The sequence below is a fragment of the Aricia agestis genome, chromosome 12, assembly GCF_905147365.1.
Source record: "Aricia agestis chromosome 12, ilAriAges1.1, whole genome shotgun sequence".
Classification (NCBI taxonomy): domain Eukaryota; kingdom Metazoa; phylum Arthropoda; class Insecta; order Lepidoptera; family Lycaenidae; genus Aricia; species Aricia agestis.
The window spans coordinates 14791667-14813409 of record NC_056417.1 but is presented as its reverse complement, the minus strand read 5'-3'; the positions used below and the strand labels follow the sequence as shown (position 1 = coordinate 14813409).

Sequence of the window (21743 nt, the reverse complement as noted above, 5' to 3'; positions counted from 1 at the left end):
TTCTGTGGTTTGTTCCCTCACTGAACACCCAAATTACATGAGCACTTCAAAGCTACTGTACCTTCTACTATTTTGAAGTGAAACACACACCGCGATACGACAATTTGATAAAGGGTCTTACACACAGACATAGATCAAGATAGATACCGCATGTGTATGTACTTCGCGTTTTTTTTTTTTTTCGTAAGGGTCTATGCTACTGGTCTGGTTAAGACCATGGTAGTTTAATCGTGGCTATAACTAGTCTGTTGCTAGTTGGTTTGGAAATAAACAATGAGGGGGGCCTGGCCCCCGCCATATCGCGTTCCCAAACGACGAGCAAAGCTCGTCTTTCGAAAGTTTGTTCTTTAGTCTGCTATCGGAATCGGATGTTAATCGGAAATTTAAAAATGCCTAAATGCCTAATTGTGCCGTATTGAACTGTAGCAATTCAAATAGGTTGCTATTTTAATTTCTATATAGAAATAATGTGTCGTTTTTACATGTCAATTTCTATGTAAATAGTGTCTTGTGTGCAATAAATGTTTAAATAAAAAAATAAAAATAATATATAGAAATTCAAATAGGCTAGATAATGGACACGTTTCTTATCATCGGTACGTCTCAGTAGGAAGGAAAAAAATGCCACGCTCGTTTTCATACAAATGAAGCGACATGCGGTATCTATCTTGATCTATGTCTGTGGTCTAACATAACAAGGGTGTGTATGGGACATGGGTCCCTTGTATAGAGTTGGCTATGGAAGTAGCAGCGATGAATGAGCAATTTTTTTGTGATTTGCATGGGCAAGCAACCTAGCGTCATGCATCTTCCCATTAAATTTTATAAAAAATATTCTTATCAGCGCTACTTACTACTTTCACAGTGAACATATAAGTGAGATGTTTAATAATACTAACGTAACAGTCATACATTTATCAAATTCATAACACAACGCAGAGAACATTTGCAAGAATCCACTCCAAAAAAAATTGAATAAAAAAGCGGGAAAAATAATTTACCCGCGCGGCCGGCGGATCCTTCGGATTTATTGCCCGGGGAACTAATATCGAGCTGAGATTTACTCGCAGACTAATATTTCAGTGTTATTGGACTTGGTGTTTTATTAAACGCCGTTTAATAAGCCACGAAAAGTAATAGTAGAGGAGGGGAGGGTGCTATTTTTGTAGTCACTCGAGCGTCACGGAGACCTAGTAGGTTTTGTACATTAGGTAAAGCTGATAAAAAAAATAATAAGAGCGTTTTTTTTATTTTAGCGGTGGGTTCAGAAACTGCAGCCATTTTAAAGTTTTTGTCCCTAAAGGCTTAAATAGCCTTTGAATCATCAGTGCTTTATATGGAAGCTTTTTGAGGTATACTAAACATCCCCTATCTTAATCTGATAGATCCGATGACATTGCAATATTTAAAAAAAAATTACCCACTACGTGAGAAATCTGATTTCTATACCATGATACTCGTAACTAGACACATGTCGGAAGCCTATGCAAGCTTAATCTGACACGCTGGAGCTACTCCCGAAATCCCCTCTTCCCCTCCCTAACTATAAAAAGTTATTTATTTAACGTGGGAGAGCCATGCTTCGGCACGAATGGGCCGGCTCGACCGGAGAAATACCATGTCCTCACAGAAAACCGGCGTGAAACAGCGCTTCCGCTGTGTTTCGCCGAGTGAGTGAGTTTACCGGAGGCCCAATCTCCTACCCTTTTCCCTTCCCTACCCTCCCCTATTTCCTTCCGTACCCTCCCCTATTCCCTTCTGTACCCTCCCCTATTCCCTTCCCTACCCTCCCCTATTACCCCTTAAAAGGCCGGCAACGCACCTGCAGCTCTTCTGATGCTGCAAGTGTCCATGGGCGACGGAAGTTGCTTTCCATCAGGTGACCCGTTAGTTCGTTTGCCCCCTTATTTCATAAAAAAAAAAAATTTAAGCTGTGGAACCCTAAAAAAGTGCGTATTTTTGATAGAAAAAAAATGTAATACGAGAAAGCTTATCACAGGTAGGTTAATATGCTGCAATATTTTCACGCTAGAGGCAGCACCAGCACAGACAGTAAACAAAAAGTTTTCCATAGTCTATAAAGTATTAAGTATAGCTCATAGAGTTAATATACTTAGCGGAATAGAGCAACAACCTCAAGCTGTCAAACGAAACCAAAATTGGTTTTCATCTGTGTGAAAAATATGACGTACGTATACACTTACACAAGCATTATTGAACATGAATTCTATGAGATTAAATTGTCAACGTGCGGCACGTGCCGACTGGACGTCAAAAAAAGAGTGCTCCTGTCATGTATCACACGTCTCTTTTTACCACGCAATGTTACTGATAGTTACATATCTCTTGCTCAGGCCTTTGTTTCTCTATTCCGCTAGGTATGGTATATTAACTTTATGGTATAGCTGTTATTGTAAAGTATGATGAAAATTTTGCTCGACGTTTGACAACGTTTCTGTCAATATGATATGACGTGTGATTTGTGAAACATAATGGATTTTTTATTGCTTTTTTATTTAATAGGCTTTCAAGTTGTAAAAGTCACAGCCCATTTTTCCATTGATGGTTTAAGTTCAGAAGATTTAACGAGAATCACGAAGAATAAAGTAAAAAAGTTTGGAGAAGGTTATGAAACCATAATTTTGGAATATTATTTATTTGGGTTCATGACAATCTTAAAAACTTTCTAAACATGAATAAGTATTCTTTTTCACTTTTTCTACTTTGTCAGCAGCCATTGGCATATATATTTTACTTATTATATTAATATTATTATAACGATGCTAAGGACCACTAATTAACACGTAAATAAACAGTGTTTTATCATTAAGGTACTATAGACTGGAGAGAGCCTTATATCGGTGTATAAGCGTCAAAAGCGTGTAATGTTATGTCCTACTTACTAGGGCATAACAAAGGAGTCGGTCTGCATATTTCATGTAATAAAAGTGTTAATAAAGGTTTTTAGTGAACATTTAATGCTAGATATTGTTGATTTTTGTGGTTCCGCTTAATAATAAACCATAAGAATGGTCAAATAATGCCTCAAACACGTGGATTTAACATTAAATACGTAAGTTTTGAACAACGTTTTTTGGGATTTTCAATCGGTATTTTCGTTAGCTAAAAAGATAATTCATTAGTTTATTAATCCCTTATTCGTGCTATGTAAGGCATTAGTGCTAAAAATGTCACATCAATTAATAATTTGGCTATAAAAATTGCATAGCTTTTTACGTGTGTTTACGGATTCTCATCACTTGAACTATAGTTAATCGTTATCATGAATTAGTTGACTTTCTTTCCTGTATCATAATGTGCTTCGAAATAATCGACAAATAGAAATATTCAAGAAAATATACGCACACTACTTGTATAAAAATAAGCACAAAATGGACACGCGATGACGGGCTAAGACTACATCTATACTATAATACTTTATCTATGGTTTTTATGATATTATTTTTATAATTTTTAATTATTTTTTACTTTTTTTATTTTAAATTTTACCAGGGTCGAATACTTTGATCCAGTTTTAGAAATAGTTATACGTGCTGCCATCTGTTATCACTTTTTCAAATCAACTTATGTCATAGCAGCTATGTTTCCAAGGTAACAGTAACACACTCTAGTTAAATGCTAAAACCACAGATGGCGCTTTCTTGTGCCCTGATTTATAATTTATTTTAAAAAATGTACGAATATTAATTTTTTTAAAACTTAATGAAAACTTAAATAATTTTATTATGTAAGTATAAATATTATTATATATTGAATATCTATTTTGTGTTACGGAGTTGTTTAAATTGCGAGCAACACTGTTGCGGAGTCAATGACGCTGCGCCATGTTGAATGCGTTATTGACGTTTGCGAGCAACCATTTTGACGTTTCGCAACAAAAATGGCGCGGGCGGTAATGTGGACGTACGATAAAGTGATCCATTTAATTGAATTGTTTCGTGCAAGACCTTTGTTGTGGGATACAACTAACGCCGAATTTAAGGACGGAGAGAGGAAAAACGCGGCATTGGAGGAAATAGCGAGTGCTTTGAATATTACGAAGAAAGATGTGGAATCTAAACTGCACACGATACGATCGCAGTTCACCAGAGAGAGAAAGAGGATAGCGGCGGCGATACGTCACGGCGTCACAGATACACAGAAGATGTGGATATATTACGAACCGATGCAATTTTTGTTGAGGGCAAAGAATTACACCCATTATGATCTAAATAAATTAACGGTATGTTATTTTTAACCTATATCAATGTTACCATCATGCGATAGTGTGTCTATCTGACTGTTAACGAATAAACAACCGAACTGATTTTGATTTAATTTAGAATGGACTATACGTTTATTCAAATTTCAACTCAATGTATCTCCATAATAAATTCCATCAAAGTCAGTTTAGCTTTGGTCTTGAAAAATTTACTTGAATTTCGGCGCTTGCAACATATTATATTATATTCACGGACGTAAAAATTATATTCTAGTACTTATAATATAAATCTTCATTTTTTAACGATTTTGGAAATGTTCATAAAAGTTGGAAAAATTTGTACGTAGGTACTTAAATAATATTATACTTACATTTAATCGAATGTTTATGTAAAAATAATTTTACGTTAAGGCAAAAAAAATAATAAATAACTGTAGGACATATCATTCTGTAGGCAGGGACTGGACTGAGACTTCGAAGATTCTGTAAAATCTGGGAAAATTCGAAACACAGAAAAAATTCAGTGCCTATGGCCTATGCAATAGCAACCAAGTACCTACATAATCATACCTTAGTTATTTCATCAGGCGTTTCTTGAAAACCTCATACAACTACCTACTGAAATCTTCAAACAATGTTTATTCCTGTTTCAAAAATTACTAAACACTAAACTGTCAAAAGATGACTGGGCCTGTATTCACTTTGATTGCGAGTTCAGGTGATTAGTGATTAGGAGAAAATAAAGGACATGCACTAATCAGTCACTGTCCACACCGCTGTTCTCATGATTAGTAATCACCTGAAATCATAGTATTAAAATAATTTGTAATAATATCGACGGTCCCTACGTATAAAAGGTCATGTCCAAAATAGCAAAAATTTTTTATTGCATCATGCACTTCCATATAATGAGACGCATATTCCTACATTATTATTATTTTTCTATCACAAGTAATTCCAAAGATAAAAAGACGTAAATGACGACAAGTTGGGTGTTTTATTAGATTTTACTGTGGTAGATGCGGACATCTATACTTACCGTCTTGTACCGTGTTGGAAATTACGCACCGTCCCGCGACATGTCCGTTTCTACCTCTAAGGTAGAGAATTATTTATAGACTTGTTATAATTTACGTTCAGTTACTATGAGATTTCCATTTGTTTTCAGTGGGACTAGTGCCACACATTCAATCAAATTTTAACCAATATGAATATTTAAGTGTTATAAATATTCAGTGACGTGAAATAATAGCTGCAACGGAGGCTGAGGCTTCTTTTCATGATAAACAACCATCAGGGCCTTACCGGTATGGATATGGAGCAAAAAAATCTCGTTTGTTATTCGAGGCCCCACAATAATCATTAATTTTATTTTGATTTTAATATATTTCTTAAAGCACCAACAAAAAAATGTAATTTGGTGAAAATTTCTACTATTGCGGTTCTTGAGATGAACCTCGGCGATAGACGGACGGACCACATAATATAGAAAGCGAAGTCTGATAGGTTCCCATTTTCAATTATTAAGCACGGAAACCTAAAAGCTTAAAAATATTATATTATGTTACCTTATTTAAAAAAATAAAATAAAATATCTTTATGTTTGCGGCTTTGCATGAACATTGAGTATGAGTTTCGACTGCATATTTGTTTTGCGAACAAAAGGCGTTAAATTGTTTATGTATTAAATGAAATGATATTTATTTTATTTAAAACAGTTAATAAATAATGTAACATTAATTAAATACTATAAAGAACACTCCTTGTTCGCTCGATAGACAAACTAACGACGGTAAATAAGCCCTTTCAAATAATCTTCCCCGTTTTTTCCATTTATTCTGTTTCCTTGCTCGTATTTATTTTAGCGTGATAATTTATAGCTTATAACCTTCCTCGATAAATGAACTATTTAGTACTAAAAAAATTTTCAAAATCAGACTAGTAATTCCTGCGATTAGGGCGTTCAAACAAACAAACTCTTCGGCTTAATAATATTAGAATAGATAAGATGTTCTGTGGTCAATTTGGTGGTCGCCAATTGGAATAAAACACTATTTAGTTCCTGTGAGGAACGTGTAAGATGGTTATATCGATGGAACTCTGTATTTAATGGTAATGCTCAAAATTACGACCTTCATAATTATATTATCAAGAGTCAGTAAAAGCTGAATATAATAATCGACTCAGAATTATATTTTACCGTCCAGACTTGTCCACTGTAGAAGTTATAACGAAGCCTCAAAGAATTTATTCATGTAAGATGCAATAAAAGTCTAAGGTCGTCAATGGTCACCTAGGGAAGGGAAATTGGAAAAGAAATTGACCTTGTTCAAGACGTATCCGAAAAGACCAAGAAGAAGAAATGATGTTTTTGTATTACCCTTTAGTGAAAACAGAATTAGTTAATACATTGATACTAAAATTTTTAGACTTTTGAAATCTATACAGTTTAACTTATCAAAAAGTCACATTTCATTAGAATTTTTCATTTTAGACCTATAGTTATGGAAGACATAAAAGGACATGTCATCAACGATGACATGTCCTTTTATTCGTTCATTATAACATAGAAAAAACTTCTTAAATTAAATTAATAAAAAGATATTATGTCTGTATTTTTAGTTTTTCTTACTGAAGAGCCAGAATTTATATTACTCATAAATTATAAACTTGTAAATTATGGCAATAAGAATCATTTTATAAAGTGCTGAATGAATTTAGGACCTAATATTTTTATTCTTTCAACGTAAAAACGGACATGTACGACTTAACCGTTTTTACGCAGACAATTCAAGACTGAATTTGTCTTGAATTTTCAGCGTAAAAACAGTCATCTTGTAATTTTGGCGAAAATATTGAAAATATTTAAAATTGTGTTATATCATTAGAAACGGCCTACATTAAGCTTTACAAATCAACCAAAAACATTGTGTTAATGTTTTATGGTAATCTACAGCAACAGTTTGAATCTTAAAAAAGCTCTCCTGAAAACCACTACTTTTGACATGTCGCTTTATACGTAGGGACCGTCGATATTTTATGATATTATGGTTGTTACGGACTTCAACAGTACTGCTGGACTATATCTCAAACTTTAAAATAAGCAGAGTCTCTAACCAAGACGTTTTCATTATCGCTTGTTTAAAGAATCGCCGTTCAAAATGTATGGAATTGACAAGACGAGTCGAACGTCAACTTCATATTATCGAACACTTAGGTATGTCAATTCTATACACTTTGATCGGCGATTCTATAAAGAAGCGATAAAGATAAAAGTCTAGAATATTAAAATATAATATAATAAACGTACACTTCGTATGTGATGCATATTTACTTAATTTCTAGAAAAATTCGACCAATACAATAAGTTCACAAGAAATGTAGACCTTAATTTAGTGTAGTAAGTATCGAGAAGAAACAGTCAAAGATAGAGACATTATTTAATAAGATTGAATTATTATCTTATGACGTGTAAGGTAATGTTGTTTTGATGCTTTATTAATAACTAGCTGTCCCGGTGAACTTCGTGTCACTTTAAAACCTTCCCTGGACTTCAAGGATTATTTTAAGACTAAAATCAGCCCAATCCGTTCAGCCGCTTTCGAGTTTTAGCGCGACTAACACAATTAGAAATCCATTTTTATATATAAAGATATTAATATTATAATTTATTTGTCTATTTATTCCCTAAAACTGCTTTATTAGTTTCAGGGAGAGAGTAGTCTTTGTCAAAGTGACATGGTAGCAGCATGCTACTTAGATGATTCATCGTCAAGACTCACACCAAAAGAAGAGTCAAAAGAGGAGTCTGATAACACAAGCGAAAATTTTACTTACGAGTTTAAAGCTGAAGAGATAGATGAACAGGATAATGAAGAAGATAACCAGGAAAATCGAGAAGATAGGGAGCAGGAAAATGAAGAATTACAGATGTTTCCTTTTGCTGCACATTTTGCTGATGTTACAGGTGTAGACGATGATCAAAATCCACGTAATGATATGGCTTACTCCTGGACCCACGACAAAGTTAAACGCCTAATAGAACTCCTTCGTTCAAAACCTGTGCTCTGGGACACAACTATAAAGAACTACAGAAGTAAACCTAAAAGAACTGAGGCATTTGAAGAAATTGCTCGAGTCTTAAAGATCACAAGAAAAAATGTCGAGGCCAAAGTACATGGACTTCGTACACAGTTCGTCAAAGAGAGACAGAAAATAGCAACAAAATTAAGAAGTGGTATTCCATATGAGAAAATAATTAAGTGGGTGTTTTACGAGCGACTGCAATTTTTATACTCTACAGCTCCTAGGAATAAATTTGATATTGCCGATATGATGGTAAGTTGTATATATTTTATTACGGTATTTAACACTATTAAGTAATTATAATATATTAACAAATAACATTAATATATTGATCATTTTAGCTCTCGAAACATTTTTCGAGTTTTATATGTTAAGTTTATACAGGGTGTTGATTTTTCTTAATAGAAGATGACTAATTTGATTAATCTAGATTCTAGAGTGTTCACGAATCACGCGAGTTATTTAGTTTTCAAGGCTTAGTTAGCCTGATTACCTCTTGAAATCCAAAAACAATAATCTAACTTAGTAACTTTCTTATAACATAATATTCGATCTTAGCTCAGTCAACAAAGTAGTTGTAGAATGCGTGAGCGGGAACCCAAGCAATTTCTGTAGGAACTTATTCAGGGTGATTAGGGACAAAAAATACTAACAGTCCTGATGTGAAGAATTAGAAAGGAATACCTTTTTTTTTTTATGAAATAAAGGGGCAAACGAGCAAACGGGTCACCTGATGGAAAGCAACTTCCGTCGCCCATGGACACTCGCAGCATCAGAAGAGCTGCAAGTGCGTTGCCGGCCTTTTAAGAGGGAATAGGGTAATACGGGAGGGTAGGGAAGGGAAGGGAAGGGAATAGTTGAGGGTAGGGAAGGGAATAGGGTAGGGGTTAGGGGATTGGGCCTCCGGTAAACTCACTCACTCGGCGAAACACAGCGCAAGCGCTGTTTCACGCCGGTTTTCTGTGAGAACGTGGTATTTATCCGGTCGAGCCGGCCCATTCGTGCCGAAGCATGGCTCTCCCACGTATTTAAAATATAGCTTTTTTTTAATTTTCACTTTTCCTGAGCGTGTAGTTCGAAAACGGATGAGAATTTGGAAAAACTGTATAGAATCTAATTTATAGAGAATTTAATAAACTTTAATGTCGTCATAGAATATTTTTTGCTACAACGCATAGTTTTTTAGTTATTGACGAAAAACCAATAATTTAGACCTTTGTCGCCCTCCCCTTCCTCCGGCTTACCTCCTAGACGTCAGGACTTTTAGAATGTTTTGTCCCTAATCACCCTGCATAAGTTCCAGCAGAAATCGCTTAGGTTCCCGCTCACGCACTCTATACCCTCTTTTGAGTCATTCGTTAACCAGACTATCTTAAAGAATCGACTAAGGGTGGGTTGCACCAACTTACTTTAACTATTATTTTAACTTTAACCATAACAAAATGACAAATAAACTGTCAAATATCCAGTTAAAGTCAATAATGGACGCCATATTTGACGATATCTTAACTTTAAGAATATAGATTTAAAGATTCAAAGATTTTATTTGCAAACTAAGTAATTAATATACAAACATTGTAAGTTAAGATATTATTTCAAAGATAAACGTAATATAGAAAGTATAATATTATTTATGGTCAAATTACGTAGTGCATCCAATTAAAGTATGAAAGTACTAATATGTAAAAAACACAAACACCCAGACACTTATAATTATTGATTATAATAGATTTTTAAGGAATTATTCGATAGTTAATTATTATTGAAAAAATTGAGATGTAATTTGACCACCGCCACTATAATTCAAACACAATCATAGTCGTGTTCGTTTCGCATGCTCAAAGTTAAAAATTAGTGTCAGTGTTAGTGTCACGTGCCAAAATCTGACAGAAATTGATAATAATTTTTATTATTGCACATGCGCGAAAGCTGCACATGCGCATTGAAAATGAAACGAATATGTCAAATTTAACAGCTGTAACGCCATTATTTTTCGAAGGATAGTTTTCATCAATTTCAATTTAAAATATTTCCACAGAATTACCGGTAAACCCAGTTTTTTTTAATTACATATTTCACATAACTTGTCGGTAAGGTATTGATTTTTTTGTGTCAATCGATGCAGGATGTTTTATTCTACTAGAGGTATATTATTTCTAATTTAGGTCAGAATTGTTGAATTTATAAATGTTATATAATATGTACATCCTAGTCCGACGCCTGAGAGGTTAATGGGCTTATATATTTCCATATTTAAACTTAGACCTACCAACAAACTTTTTTATAATTTCCAGGTCGACTACAACTTGTATGAAAATCAATTGCGGTCTGAGTATATAGAAGGCGAATCTACGTCAGAAGGAGCCTCGGATGCTTCAACGTCCACGTTCGCAAGAAAAAGAAGGAAGATGCAACTTCCGATGAATAGAAGAGAGATAGAAGAACTCTCATTCAATGGAACGGAAATCTTAACAAATAGAACAGAGGAAGACTTTTTGGTAAATAAAATTGAGATAGAAGAACTCGCAAGCAGTAGTAAAATCTGCGATGATGAGTCTATAGATTGTGCTGATAAAAAGATAAAAAAGACTTTGGATGAGATGGATTCTTTTGATATTTACGGTGCGTACGTTGCTTCTGAGCTGAGGAGTGTAAACAACGCCCAAGAAGTGACACAAGCCAAGTACCTCATTAACAATATACTGTACGAACTGAAAATGGGACGCTACAAAGACAAGGACCTAAATGCTGACGAATCAACATAATTTAGTTTTAGTATTGAGTAGACTGTTTTAATTTATACTGTTGTATCAAGTTCTCACTTGTTTTTTGTACTCGTTATAAGCTTAACTTATTCATTAGATAGATAATAGGAATTATCACTTCAATTCTCTTAAATATAAAATATAACAAAACATTTTTGATGTAAATAGTAGTGAAAATAAATGTTATTTATGCCCAAATTACTCTTCGTATTTTACCTCGGTGTCTGCTTTTTATATCGAATTTTATTTGTAGCCAAATTTCATTACACAATATGTTGAAAAGTATTTTTTTTCGAATAGGTATGCAGTGCACTATTTAATCTGATTACTATGTTTTAGGGTGGGTTGCACCAACTTAGGCTTCGTCGTCCGTCCGTCTGTCTGTCACCAGGCTATATTTCAAGAACAGCGATTGGTAGACAGATATTTTGTCACTCTGACATTAGCAATTCTCTGAAGCCGCCATAATCAAAGAAGAAGACAGATATTTTTAAATCGCAGCAGCCCTGAATTAACGCTACTTTTAGTAGCTGGAAGGTGTCAACCCTGTTACAATAATGAGAAGTTCGGTCCTGGGAACCACATGCATTGTTCGTAGTTCTCAGTATACGAGAATTAACCTCTAAACGGTGATGATTATCTAACTATTGTATGTCATTAAATAAACAAAGTAGTTAAAATTTATATATTATGTGATGCTAAAAAAGTATAGTTTTGCGTCAATATTATGTTACTATTACGGAAATTAAAAGCAGAGGGCACATACAGAAAATAATCCGATCACAATCCTACCTGTTGCACGTGCCATTTTAGGACTATGACAGGAACGTCGAACAAAACTTTTTTTTACCGTCTGTAGGTACTGGTGCTCCCGTCTAGCGTTAAGACATTATCTTATATATAAAATTCTCGTGTCACAATGTTCGTTCCCGTACTCCTCCGAAACGGCTTGAGGCCTTGACCGATTCTCATGAAATTTTGTGAGCATATTAAGTAGGTCTGAGAATCGGCCAACATCTATTTTTCATACCCATAAGGGTTGACCACGCTTAAATTTTTTTTTTAATTTTTGGACGAAATTTTTTGTTTTTATTTTTTTATAATGTGGCATTAAAATATACATACAAATAAATTTTTACTTTTTTATCACCAACCCCTATTTTTTATAGCCATTTTAGTAATTTAATCATTGTTCATCCCCGGTTTATATGGCAAAACAACGTTTGCTGGGTCAGCTAGTAGTAATATGTGGTTGGGTTTTGCTAACCCGGAACCCCAGAATTAGAATCGAATCGAGAATCAAATCAGATTGATCTCCAAGCTTTTTCTACTTCCGACATTGTATAATAGCGTAAAATCATGCAGCGGCTCAATTTGATACATCTAGTTGCATGCACACAAACACCTTGCCGAAGTCTGGCAACGCCGCACCGACCGGCACAGTGGTGCGGCTTGTAACACCTGTTAGGCTTTTTTCGTTACGGAATTTCTTGATTCGGTCGCTACGCTCAAAGCCTGCGTTAAAAGCTATGCAATAAATAAACTGTCCCGGCAAACGTTATTTTGCCATAAAATGATTTTTCCTGTTTTCCTGCTTTTCTCTTGAAGTTTTTTCAGATTATTTTTTTCTATAGACCTCACGGAGTCCAAGGTCTTTCCAACGAATGCAAAACCGTGGAAATCGGTTCGTGCGTTCTGGAGTTATAGCATCAGGAAGGAAAACCCGACTTATTAGATTATTCAGCTTTCATCACAAAGTAGCTCAAAAAGCTAATAGCTTGTTTACTTAAAATCCCGACGACATTACCGAGTCCCGTTAGGGTTAGGTAATGTAATATTTAGACTGGACAAAAACCCCGCGCGGCAGTCTACACAGAACCCAATCAGCAGACCAAACTATCGAACGGTACGCGAGATTGGAAATATGGCGCTACCACTGGTTCTCGATTGTGAAATGTGATAATTCTTGTGAGGACAATAATTATTACTTTAAAACTTTTATAACCTATGCTATGCTACTTATTTCAGGTATGAAAAATACTAGTTACTCGAGTGATCACTCGATAACTAATTAACGATACAATATAATGTCATCAAAATCGCTAAGTTGATATCGTATTTTCGGAGCAGTTTAGCAACAAACATCGTGATACAAGAATGTTATAAATAAGATTTAGATCCCTACAACTATTTCCATTATTTTATTGATTTCCTTGTTAGTAAAATAGATTATAGACCTAAAACCCCATAATATATTATATTTTTACGTAATTTTATTAAAAAGATAAAACCGACTTCAAATTGTACGTACTTAATTAAGAATTAAAATTCCCTATCTCAAAAATTACTGAACCGATTTTGATTAAACTTGCAGTATTCACTAAGTTGAATAATACTTAGTACAACAAAAAAAGAATCACTTGAATCGGACTTGTAGTTCCGGAGATATGCGGTCACAAACATAAAAACATACATACATACATACACTTTTGAAATTTGGCACATTTGTTCAGAAGATGCTATAGATTAACATATACAAAAACTGGACAGTTCTGGAAATATTACATACTGTATACGCGTCGAATTGATAACCTCCTTTTTTTGAAGTCGGTTAAAAATATTAACTGATGAGAATATGATATAATATATTTACGCCCATTGTAAAGTAATTTCATTGAAATTGCGCAAGAAATACAGTAGGTGTCCATTTGCCGTAAACATTTAACAGTAATGAATAAGTCATGGCTCATCACTGTTGCACCTGCTGCGGACTGCAACACGCAACCATAGACCTAGGAAGTATGGAGTGTGGATGGAGGAGAACTATCTTATATGGGGGATATTTGAAAAAGTGTCCAGCTGTACGCAGTAAATAACAGTTGAAAAATCCTCCAAGTGTGGCGCTAGCTGCAACAAAGGGTATGGAATGAATGTAGCCGTTGGTGACAAAATATAAATTGAAGTTAGCCGAATAGCCGAGTCACAGAATTACTGGGTTAATACCAATATATTTTGAAAAATATATCCTAAAATGGCTGAAATAAAAGCTGCTAAATGATTTAAAATTTACCCTGTTGCTACTGTAGCACCACCCTAATTTAACGCATTTCAGCGGACACTTTTTACATACAGAGATAGTTCTCCTCCATCTACACTCCATACTAGGAAGATAGAATACCGAAATTGGTCATTCACTAAGCAGCCATTTTAAAAAGAAGTAATATAAGTTAGGAACTCGGTAATTTTTAATATTACTATATGCGATTGATAACCTAAAAATAACATTTTGTCATTACAAAATTGAGCGACATAGATAGAAAATTCTTTATATTCATTCAAATTTAAAACTAAAATGTTTTTTCAAGGCAATCATAGAACGACCAATTCAAATTTGGTCGTTCTATAATTGCCACAACGCGTCGTCGCCGTTTTCATTAGGGCTACAACACGGATTTCGCGTTGTGGCTCTTTTACTGTGACCACAACTCGATATGAGCTTTTTCGCTCAATGAGCGATTTCGGACTTTGAGCGTAACATAATTTATAATATTATAATAGAAACTTAAAACTAATAAAAACTATCTTGGGACCGTCAAATAATTTACAATCACCAATAGCAACAGTTCTCTCATCTTCTCAGTTCTCATCTTAGTGTAAATCTTTGTTATTATTTCGAATAGACTTTGATTGTTTTATTACCTAGTTCATGGGTAATGTAAACTTTCTGCTTATTCGAGGATATAATCTCATCTTGTTCCTAAAAAACCACTATGGAGCGACTTTGTCCATGACGACACTCTTATAAGATCACTCATTCTGCATCACAATTCACAACTCTTCCCTTTTATAAGTCTGTGGATCCGCTTTTTATCATTGTCATCTTGGTATTTGCCCTTTGATACAACTAATATTAAGCTACACAAAAATAGACTTACATAGCTCTTAAATTGGAATATTTATAGCAATTTTTTGCCGCGCTACACTTTGAAGTAAGACGATTAGGTCTTTAACTGTTAGTTTAATTATTGCTGTTGGTAAAATAACTCATGCTTATGCTAAGGATAGCAAAAACGTTAGAGAATAATCCTAGCATCGTTTCTTTAAAGAGAATTCCAGACTTAAACGACCTCTGTGGCTCAGTGGTGAGCGCGTTAGTAGCTCAAGCCGGGGGTCGCGGGTTCGAATCCCGCCGACGGAACAAAAAGTTTTCAATGTTCCCGGGTCTGGATGTGTATTAAATATGTGTATCATATAATAAAATCTTAAATATATGTATAGTATAAAAGTATTAAATATATTTCCGTTGTCTGGTACCTGTAACACAAGTCCTTTAGGTACATAGCACGGGCCAGACTGACGTGGTGTGAAGCGTCCATAGATAAAACATTTTTTTCCAATTTTCCTTACACTACGCATATTTTATAAATAAAAAATGTAACAGATAAATAAACATAAAACCTATTTAAACCCCCTTTTTCTCGAAAGTAATTAAGTGAGATAGAAGCGAGAATCGGGTGAGTGACCGTGGTTACGCTACGCCGACTACTGCACGTAATCAATGGAAGACGCGGCCTTATTCTGGACAGCATCGCTACTGAATCAGTTTGATATCGCTTTGGTATCGTGTCCGTATTAGCACAGAATATATATTATGGTAATAGGTAAAAATCTGGGAAACGTACGTAATGTTAAGGTTATAAGTACATAGACTTTAACTATTAAATATTCAAATGAACATTTCGGTAAATAAAATTTATTATATTTCTGAAATATTATATGTTTTCATGATCTTAAATCTACAAATATTGTGCTTTTGTCTTGTACAAAAACTTTTACAAGAAGTGATGACGTAAGTATACTAAAAATATTTTTCACTTAGAAATAGAAAAAGCTACTTGGAAAATATTAAGATATCAAAGTCTGCAAACGACATAAGATGTGCATTTAAATATTTATGAAAATTCCTCTAAATTTGTTTTAAAACATACTCCGTGTCTATTACATAAATTTCAAAATGTTTGAGCTCCGGAATAAGTATATGTAAGCTTTATGCCACTTAATCAAATCAATTTCTTCTATGTTGGAATTTCATATCTACCATCAACAGAAAATAAAAGCAAAGTATGTTAGACAATAAAGCGCAAATAACTACGCATACAGCATATCAAGATAAAATCTAATGTCAAAACAAGATGCAAGTTTTTATGTCGTCTAAAAATATATCACACGTAGCAAGTCTTTTTGTCGCTAAGTATAAAATATCAAGTACACAATATATTATAACTTGTTTCTTTTTTCTCTCTTAACATTTCGCTCACGTATTTATCGCGAGATCTAGAATAGGACCGCGCTCTTGAAAACGACCAAGTTCGAGGCGTTCGCGTTGACAGTACAGCGCCCGACGAGGGGACACGCGCGCGCATAGTTGTGTTGTGTGTTTGTGTTGTGTTTATAGGATTTGTTTGTTATCGGCATTAAAAAAGGTAAAAATGTGATTTTTAAGAGATCGTGTGGGACAACAAAAACCTTTTTTTTTTTTCAAAGAAAAAAAATTTTTTTTTTGTTAATAATGAGTTTTGATCATTGAAAAAAAATTAAAATTTTATTTAATTGCATTGTATAAGGAATAATGTAAAAATAAGAAAATTTTGGCAAAATTAATTATTTCTTTAATGTTTGATATTAAAACCGGTTTATAAAAATGAAAAATATATTTTTAATAAAAAAATCCAAATAATTTTATTTTAATTTTATTTCTTATAACTTTTTTAATGACTCTAACTTTCAAATATTTTTTTAGACTGTCATTAAAAATTATAACAAAAATAATTAAATAAGTGGACCTCCTAAATGTGTTTTATGAGCCAGAATAATGAGATCGGAATGCTTTCACTTATTTTGCTAAATTAACGAAACTGACACCTCGATAATAACTTTTTATAACTCGAATACATTTTTGTGAACTACAAAGTCGAATGTGACCTAATTTCCTAATGCTAATCTGGTACTCAATAATGGGATTTTCTTTAAAAACCAACTTTACTTCTGCTCTTCAGTAATAACTAACAATAATTTACTTCTAATAATCTTATTATAATGTAAAGATGATAGGTTTATTTGCATTAAATAAGATCCTAAACTATTGTAACGATTGTGATAAAATTCGACACACATGTAGAGTATGGGGAAGGATCTAGAGATATGACACTTTAATATTTGTAGAGTATATAAAAGTATCTAGGGTTTTATAATGTTTTGCCTTAGTCCGTCAAGCCACGTCTTACGTATCAGACAAAAACAAAATATTTTGTAAATGTAACTTGTGTTAAATCGCGGATCTTTTTATTATTAAGGATGTTATTCATTTTTAACGTTGCAAAATGTAATACACACCTCAAAATTGCATTTAAGTTGGATATTTATGATAATGCACTTTCTTTAAAGAAATAAATTAACAATAAAATAGCATAAATGCACCCAACTGTAAAATGTACAGTTGTTAAAACAGAGTGGACAGAAAAGAAATAGCTGAAAGTGATACATTGCGGAATCAGAGAAAATCGCCTTGTATTTTTGGCTGTTTAATTTCAGGCGGAACAGCAGTGGAAAAAAACAACGTACTTATTTACCTTCTACATATTTATAACATTTAAAAAAGAAACACTGAGGTATATATTTGCTCTATGTAAATTATTACAATTCAAAGTCTTACGGACTTATTTACCGACAAAAAATTGTCTAAAAATCTTTGCAATTAAAAAGCACTTATGCCTGATTTTTGAGGTTATTTGACAGGGGTTTAACGATGGTTAAACCCCTGTCAAATAACCTCAAAATACCAGGCATAATGAAAAGTGCTGTGGGATGCCACAGCACTTTTCATTGTTTAATGTTTTAAATTTAGCCAATCAAAAGTAAACTCGAGTCTAATAAAAATATTAACAGCCGAACATAGAACCTCCTCCTTTATTGAAAGTCGGATAAAAGGTCAAAAACCGGATACCAATGTAAAGGTTTTAGTTTTTACAATAGACTTAAATACTTTGTGATAAAAACTAAACTAGTCCATACTACATACCGGCAAGGGGCACTCTCATGATATCATCTAAGTAGAATTATAATTCGTACTCGTAAGTCGTAACAATCATACAAAAACTTAAGTCGGTACTTAAGTACCTATTTATACATATTCTTAGATAATATATTTATATTCTACTTTGCCACCAAAAAGGGCAAAAGCAAGTAATTACAGTATCCTTTGGGAACACGTAGCTTTTGAAGATAATCATTATGTTAATCTAGAACATTAACTGCTAATGTGCCACGTTTGATCAAAATCCGTTCAGTTTTTTTACGTGAAGTTCTAACAAACATACAAACTTTAGCCTGTATCAAATCGTTGTCATAACAAGTAACAACATAGAAGAAATTTTCGTTTCATGCTAACTAGCTAAGCTCTTTTTACTCCATTTCTATTTTCTGTATTAGCTAAAGACAATTAATACTTACTATGTTTTGACTATCTGTTTATTATGCATAATTATCATAATAACATAATATAGACTATGTATTTTCGCATGTCAATATTTATTAATGATATAATAATATTTATGTAAGCAGCAACAACTAATAACAAAATAGAAGATAGTTTTGAATTATTTATAATAATTAAATATGTTATAATATGAAATACATTAAGTAACAGAAACTTAGTTACTTTCTTTTCAAACATTAATCGGTTAAGAAGCTATTTACGATTTCAGGCGCGTAAAAATCTTATTGACTAAATCAAAAGTCACATTACAATTATTTACAAGTAAATAATGTTACTTTTCGTTCTATGTTTTGCCTATTCTGTACAAACTTGTAGTAAAATATATTAGGAATATATTCTAACGCTATAAAAATAAACAACCGAACCTTTCTTTTAATTTCAATTCGTTTACAATATTATTTGAAATATATTTCATCATGGGGAGTGAAAATATTTTTTACCGTGGGCACCTAAAGTATATAATACACTCTAGGCGCCCCCTTAATTATTGTATTTCGTAATTCGTATTATTAAATTAACAAAACCATTTTGTTATGTTTGAAAATATCCCACAGCAAGGAATCCTTTAATATAACAGCAGCTGTTGATACCACGGCCCATGTATAAAATGGCTTTGTTGGAAAAATTGTATTGTGATTTGAGTATTTGAGTATCAGATGCCAAAATAATAGTTTGAGAGTTATAAATATTCACACTTCAATCTATATTGCGTTATCACACGCCATCAGGCGATCAGCCTGCTCGTTTAAAGCCTTTAATTATTTCACCATATTTAAATACGTTTATAAAACCAAGAGTACTTATTGCGTTATGTGAGCCGAGTTTCTAAAAGTTTCTAGTCAGAGAAACTGTCAAAATACTTGTGGAGGTTATGCTGAGCCATGCTTAACTTTCAGTACCGAACTGTCGAAATTACTGTCAAAACTTTTGGTGTAGTTTTTTTTATGAAATAAGGGGGCAAACGAGCAAACGGGTCACCTGATGGAAAGCAACTTCCGTCGCCCATGGACACTCGCAGCATCAGAAGAGCTGCAGGTGCGTTGCGGGCCTTTTAAGAGCGAATAGGGTAATAGGGGAGGGTAGGGAAGGGAATAGGGCAGGGGATTGGGCCTCCGGTAAACTCACTCATTCGGCGAAACACAGCGCAAGCGCTGTTTCACGCCGGTTTTCTGTGAGAACGTGGTATTTCTCCGGTCGAGCCGGCCCATTCGTGCCAAAGCGTGGCTCTCCCACGTTAGTTTGGTGCAGTTTTGGATGTTATAACAGGTATTATTTCAATCCAGTAACCCGAGAAGCGGTGAGCACACACATAGTGCTGGAATAATGTAAACGGTCGCTGGAATGTAATTCAGTGCTTTCCAGTGCATTCCGGTATACGTTTCAATTTAAATTAGAGATGTGCCGACTAGACGGTAAAGCCGACTATCCGGCCACTTTTGTAGTCGGCTACTAGTCGGCGAATAGTCGGCAAAAAGCGCCGACTAATGCTTTTTACTTTTTTTGCTAATATCGAAATTGCATTAAAGAAAAACTTTGATTATTATTTATAATGTGTTTAAAAGTATAATATCACACTCGATCAGTGTTACACATTTTAAAATCAGATAAATGAAGTTTTTCTGAAATTACTTGCTAGTTGCTAGTAAGGAAATTATTTTTGTAAATATTATAATCTTTACAACAAATTAAGTATGTATTATTAAATCGAGATTTCATGTACTTGAAATTGGTATGTTTTAATGAAAATCATCAACTGTATCGTCTGTATCAGAGAAACAGAATAAAGTAACGTACACGAAGTACCTGAACATAACACGATTCGACACGTTGCAAGCAGCGTGTGCGACTTACCCGCGAAACAGGATAAAAGCGTTACGGAAACATCCGAAACCATGATCGGCTTGGCCGACTAGTCGGCCGATTAGTCGGCTTCTTTGCAACCGACTAATCGGCTAGTCGGCTAGTCGGCCAAAGTCATGATCGGCACATCTCTAATTTAAATATCACTGGATTAGAGTAATGTAAGCCTAAAGAATAATGTAAATAATGTTGAACTGAAACTTTTTTTGATTATTTCCGAACATGGCAATTTGTGAATTCTATGTTACAAGATAATTCTTTAAAGATACCTACTTATTTTTCTACGACTATGATCATACTTGTTGATTTTATGATAAATATAAATTTAATTAAAAGAAAAAAGTTTTAACTAGTGTCATAAAATATTACGACAGAAAAAAATTAAAGAATACATAAAGATAGAAGTTTATGTGGGGAATGCACGCACTGATCGTTATAAACCGGGTTTTATATTAGCATAAACTAATTAAAGAAAACATATATCTGACATGTAAACCAATGAGCAATAACATATAATATTGTAGTATTACTTACTGATGTTGTAAATACCAATACCTTATGTTACCTTATGCTTAAAGTTGACGCTGTAACGAAACTAGATGAGCAATAAAAAGTCCATACTAATATTATAAATGCGATAGTATTGTGTCTGTTTGTCTGTTACCTCTTCACGCCCAAACCACTGAATTGTACTTTGAGTCCCGGGAAAGAACATAGACTTTTATCCCGGAAAATTATACGCTTCCCACGCGATATAGGACCGGAGGTTCCGGAATTGCGGGTGTCATCAAGTCGACTTTAATTTGTCTGTTGTTCAGTGGTGAAGGGCGTGAAGAGGTAACAGACAGACACACTTTATATAATATCAGTATAAATTAGAGTCTAGGACTCTAGTTCTTCTCTTGCTGTTTCTTTAGCTGCGAAATATCGCATTTTTATGCCCATCGTAAACGCTGCAGGTGGACGGTTTATTCAATAAGCTCAATGCATTTTATTAAACCGGTTAAATTAACTGTGACAGTAAAACTTAGTGTCTAGTTAGACCTAGAACCTATTAGTCGGTCTAGGTCGTAAATACAAATTACTGACTTATCACCTGCTGTTTAGTTCTTCGTGTCTTTACTACGTACTTGTTACAGGTTGCGCGTAACTTTGAGACTTTTGGCTTCAACAGAAGGGATCTTGTGACAGTTAAACATACATGAACTCTTTAGTTAACTGTGAAAGAAGCAGCGCTGATTGAGTTATTTTTGCT

The 21743-nt window shown here is 33.9% G+C and overlaps 2 protein-coding genes across 3 annotated transcripts in view; both read left to right on the top strand.

Annotated features, from left to right (window-relative positions):
- Nucleotides 1-21743, top strand: part of LOC121732470 (spindle pole body component 110) — a 113121-nt gene that overhangs the window by 22676 nt on the left and 68702 nt on the right. Inside the window, exon 1 of one of the 2 annotated variants that reach the window (XM_042122352.1) lies at nucleotides 16482-16556. The exons of the other annotated variant lie outside the window; for it this stretch is intronic. The gene's annotated coding sequence lies outside the window, so the exon portion shown is untranslated. Of the gene's footprint in view, nucleotides 1-16481; nucleotides 16557-21743 lie in introns of those variants that run through there. 2 annotated transcript variants of the gene reach the window in all.
- Nucleotides 3909-11156, top strand: LOC121732471. Its single transcript, XM_042122353.1, has 3 exons — nucleotides 3909-4243; nucleotides 7928-8560; nucleotides 10603-11156. The coding sequence occupies exons 1-3, from the start codon at nucleotides 3917-3919 to the stop codon at nucleotides 11071-11073; spliced, it is 1431 nt and encodes a 476-aa protein (XP_041978287.1). The 5' UTR covers nucleotides 3909-3916; the 3' UTR covers nucleotides 11074-11156.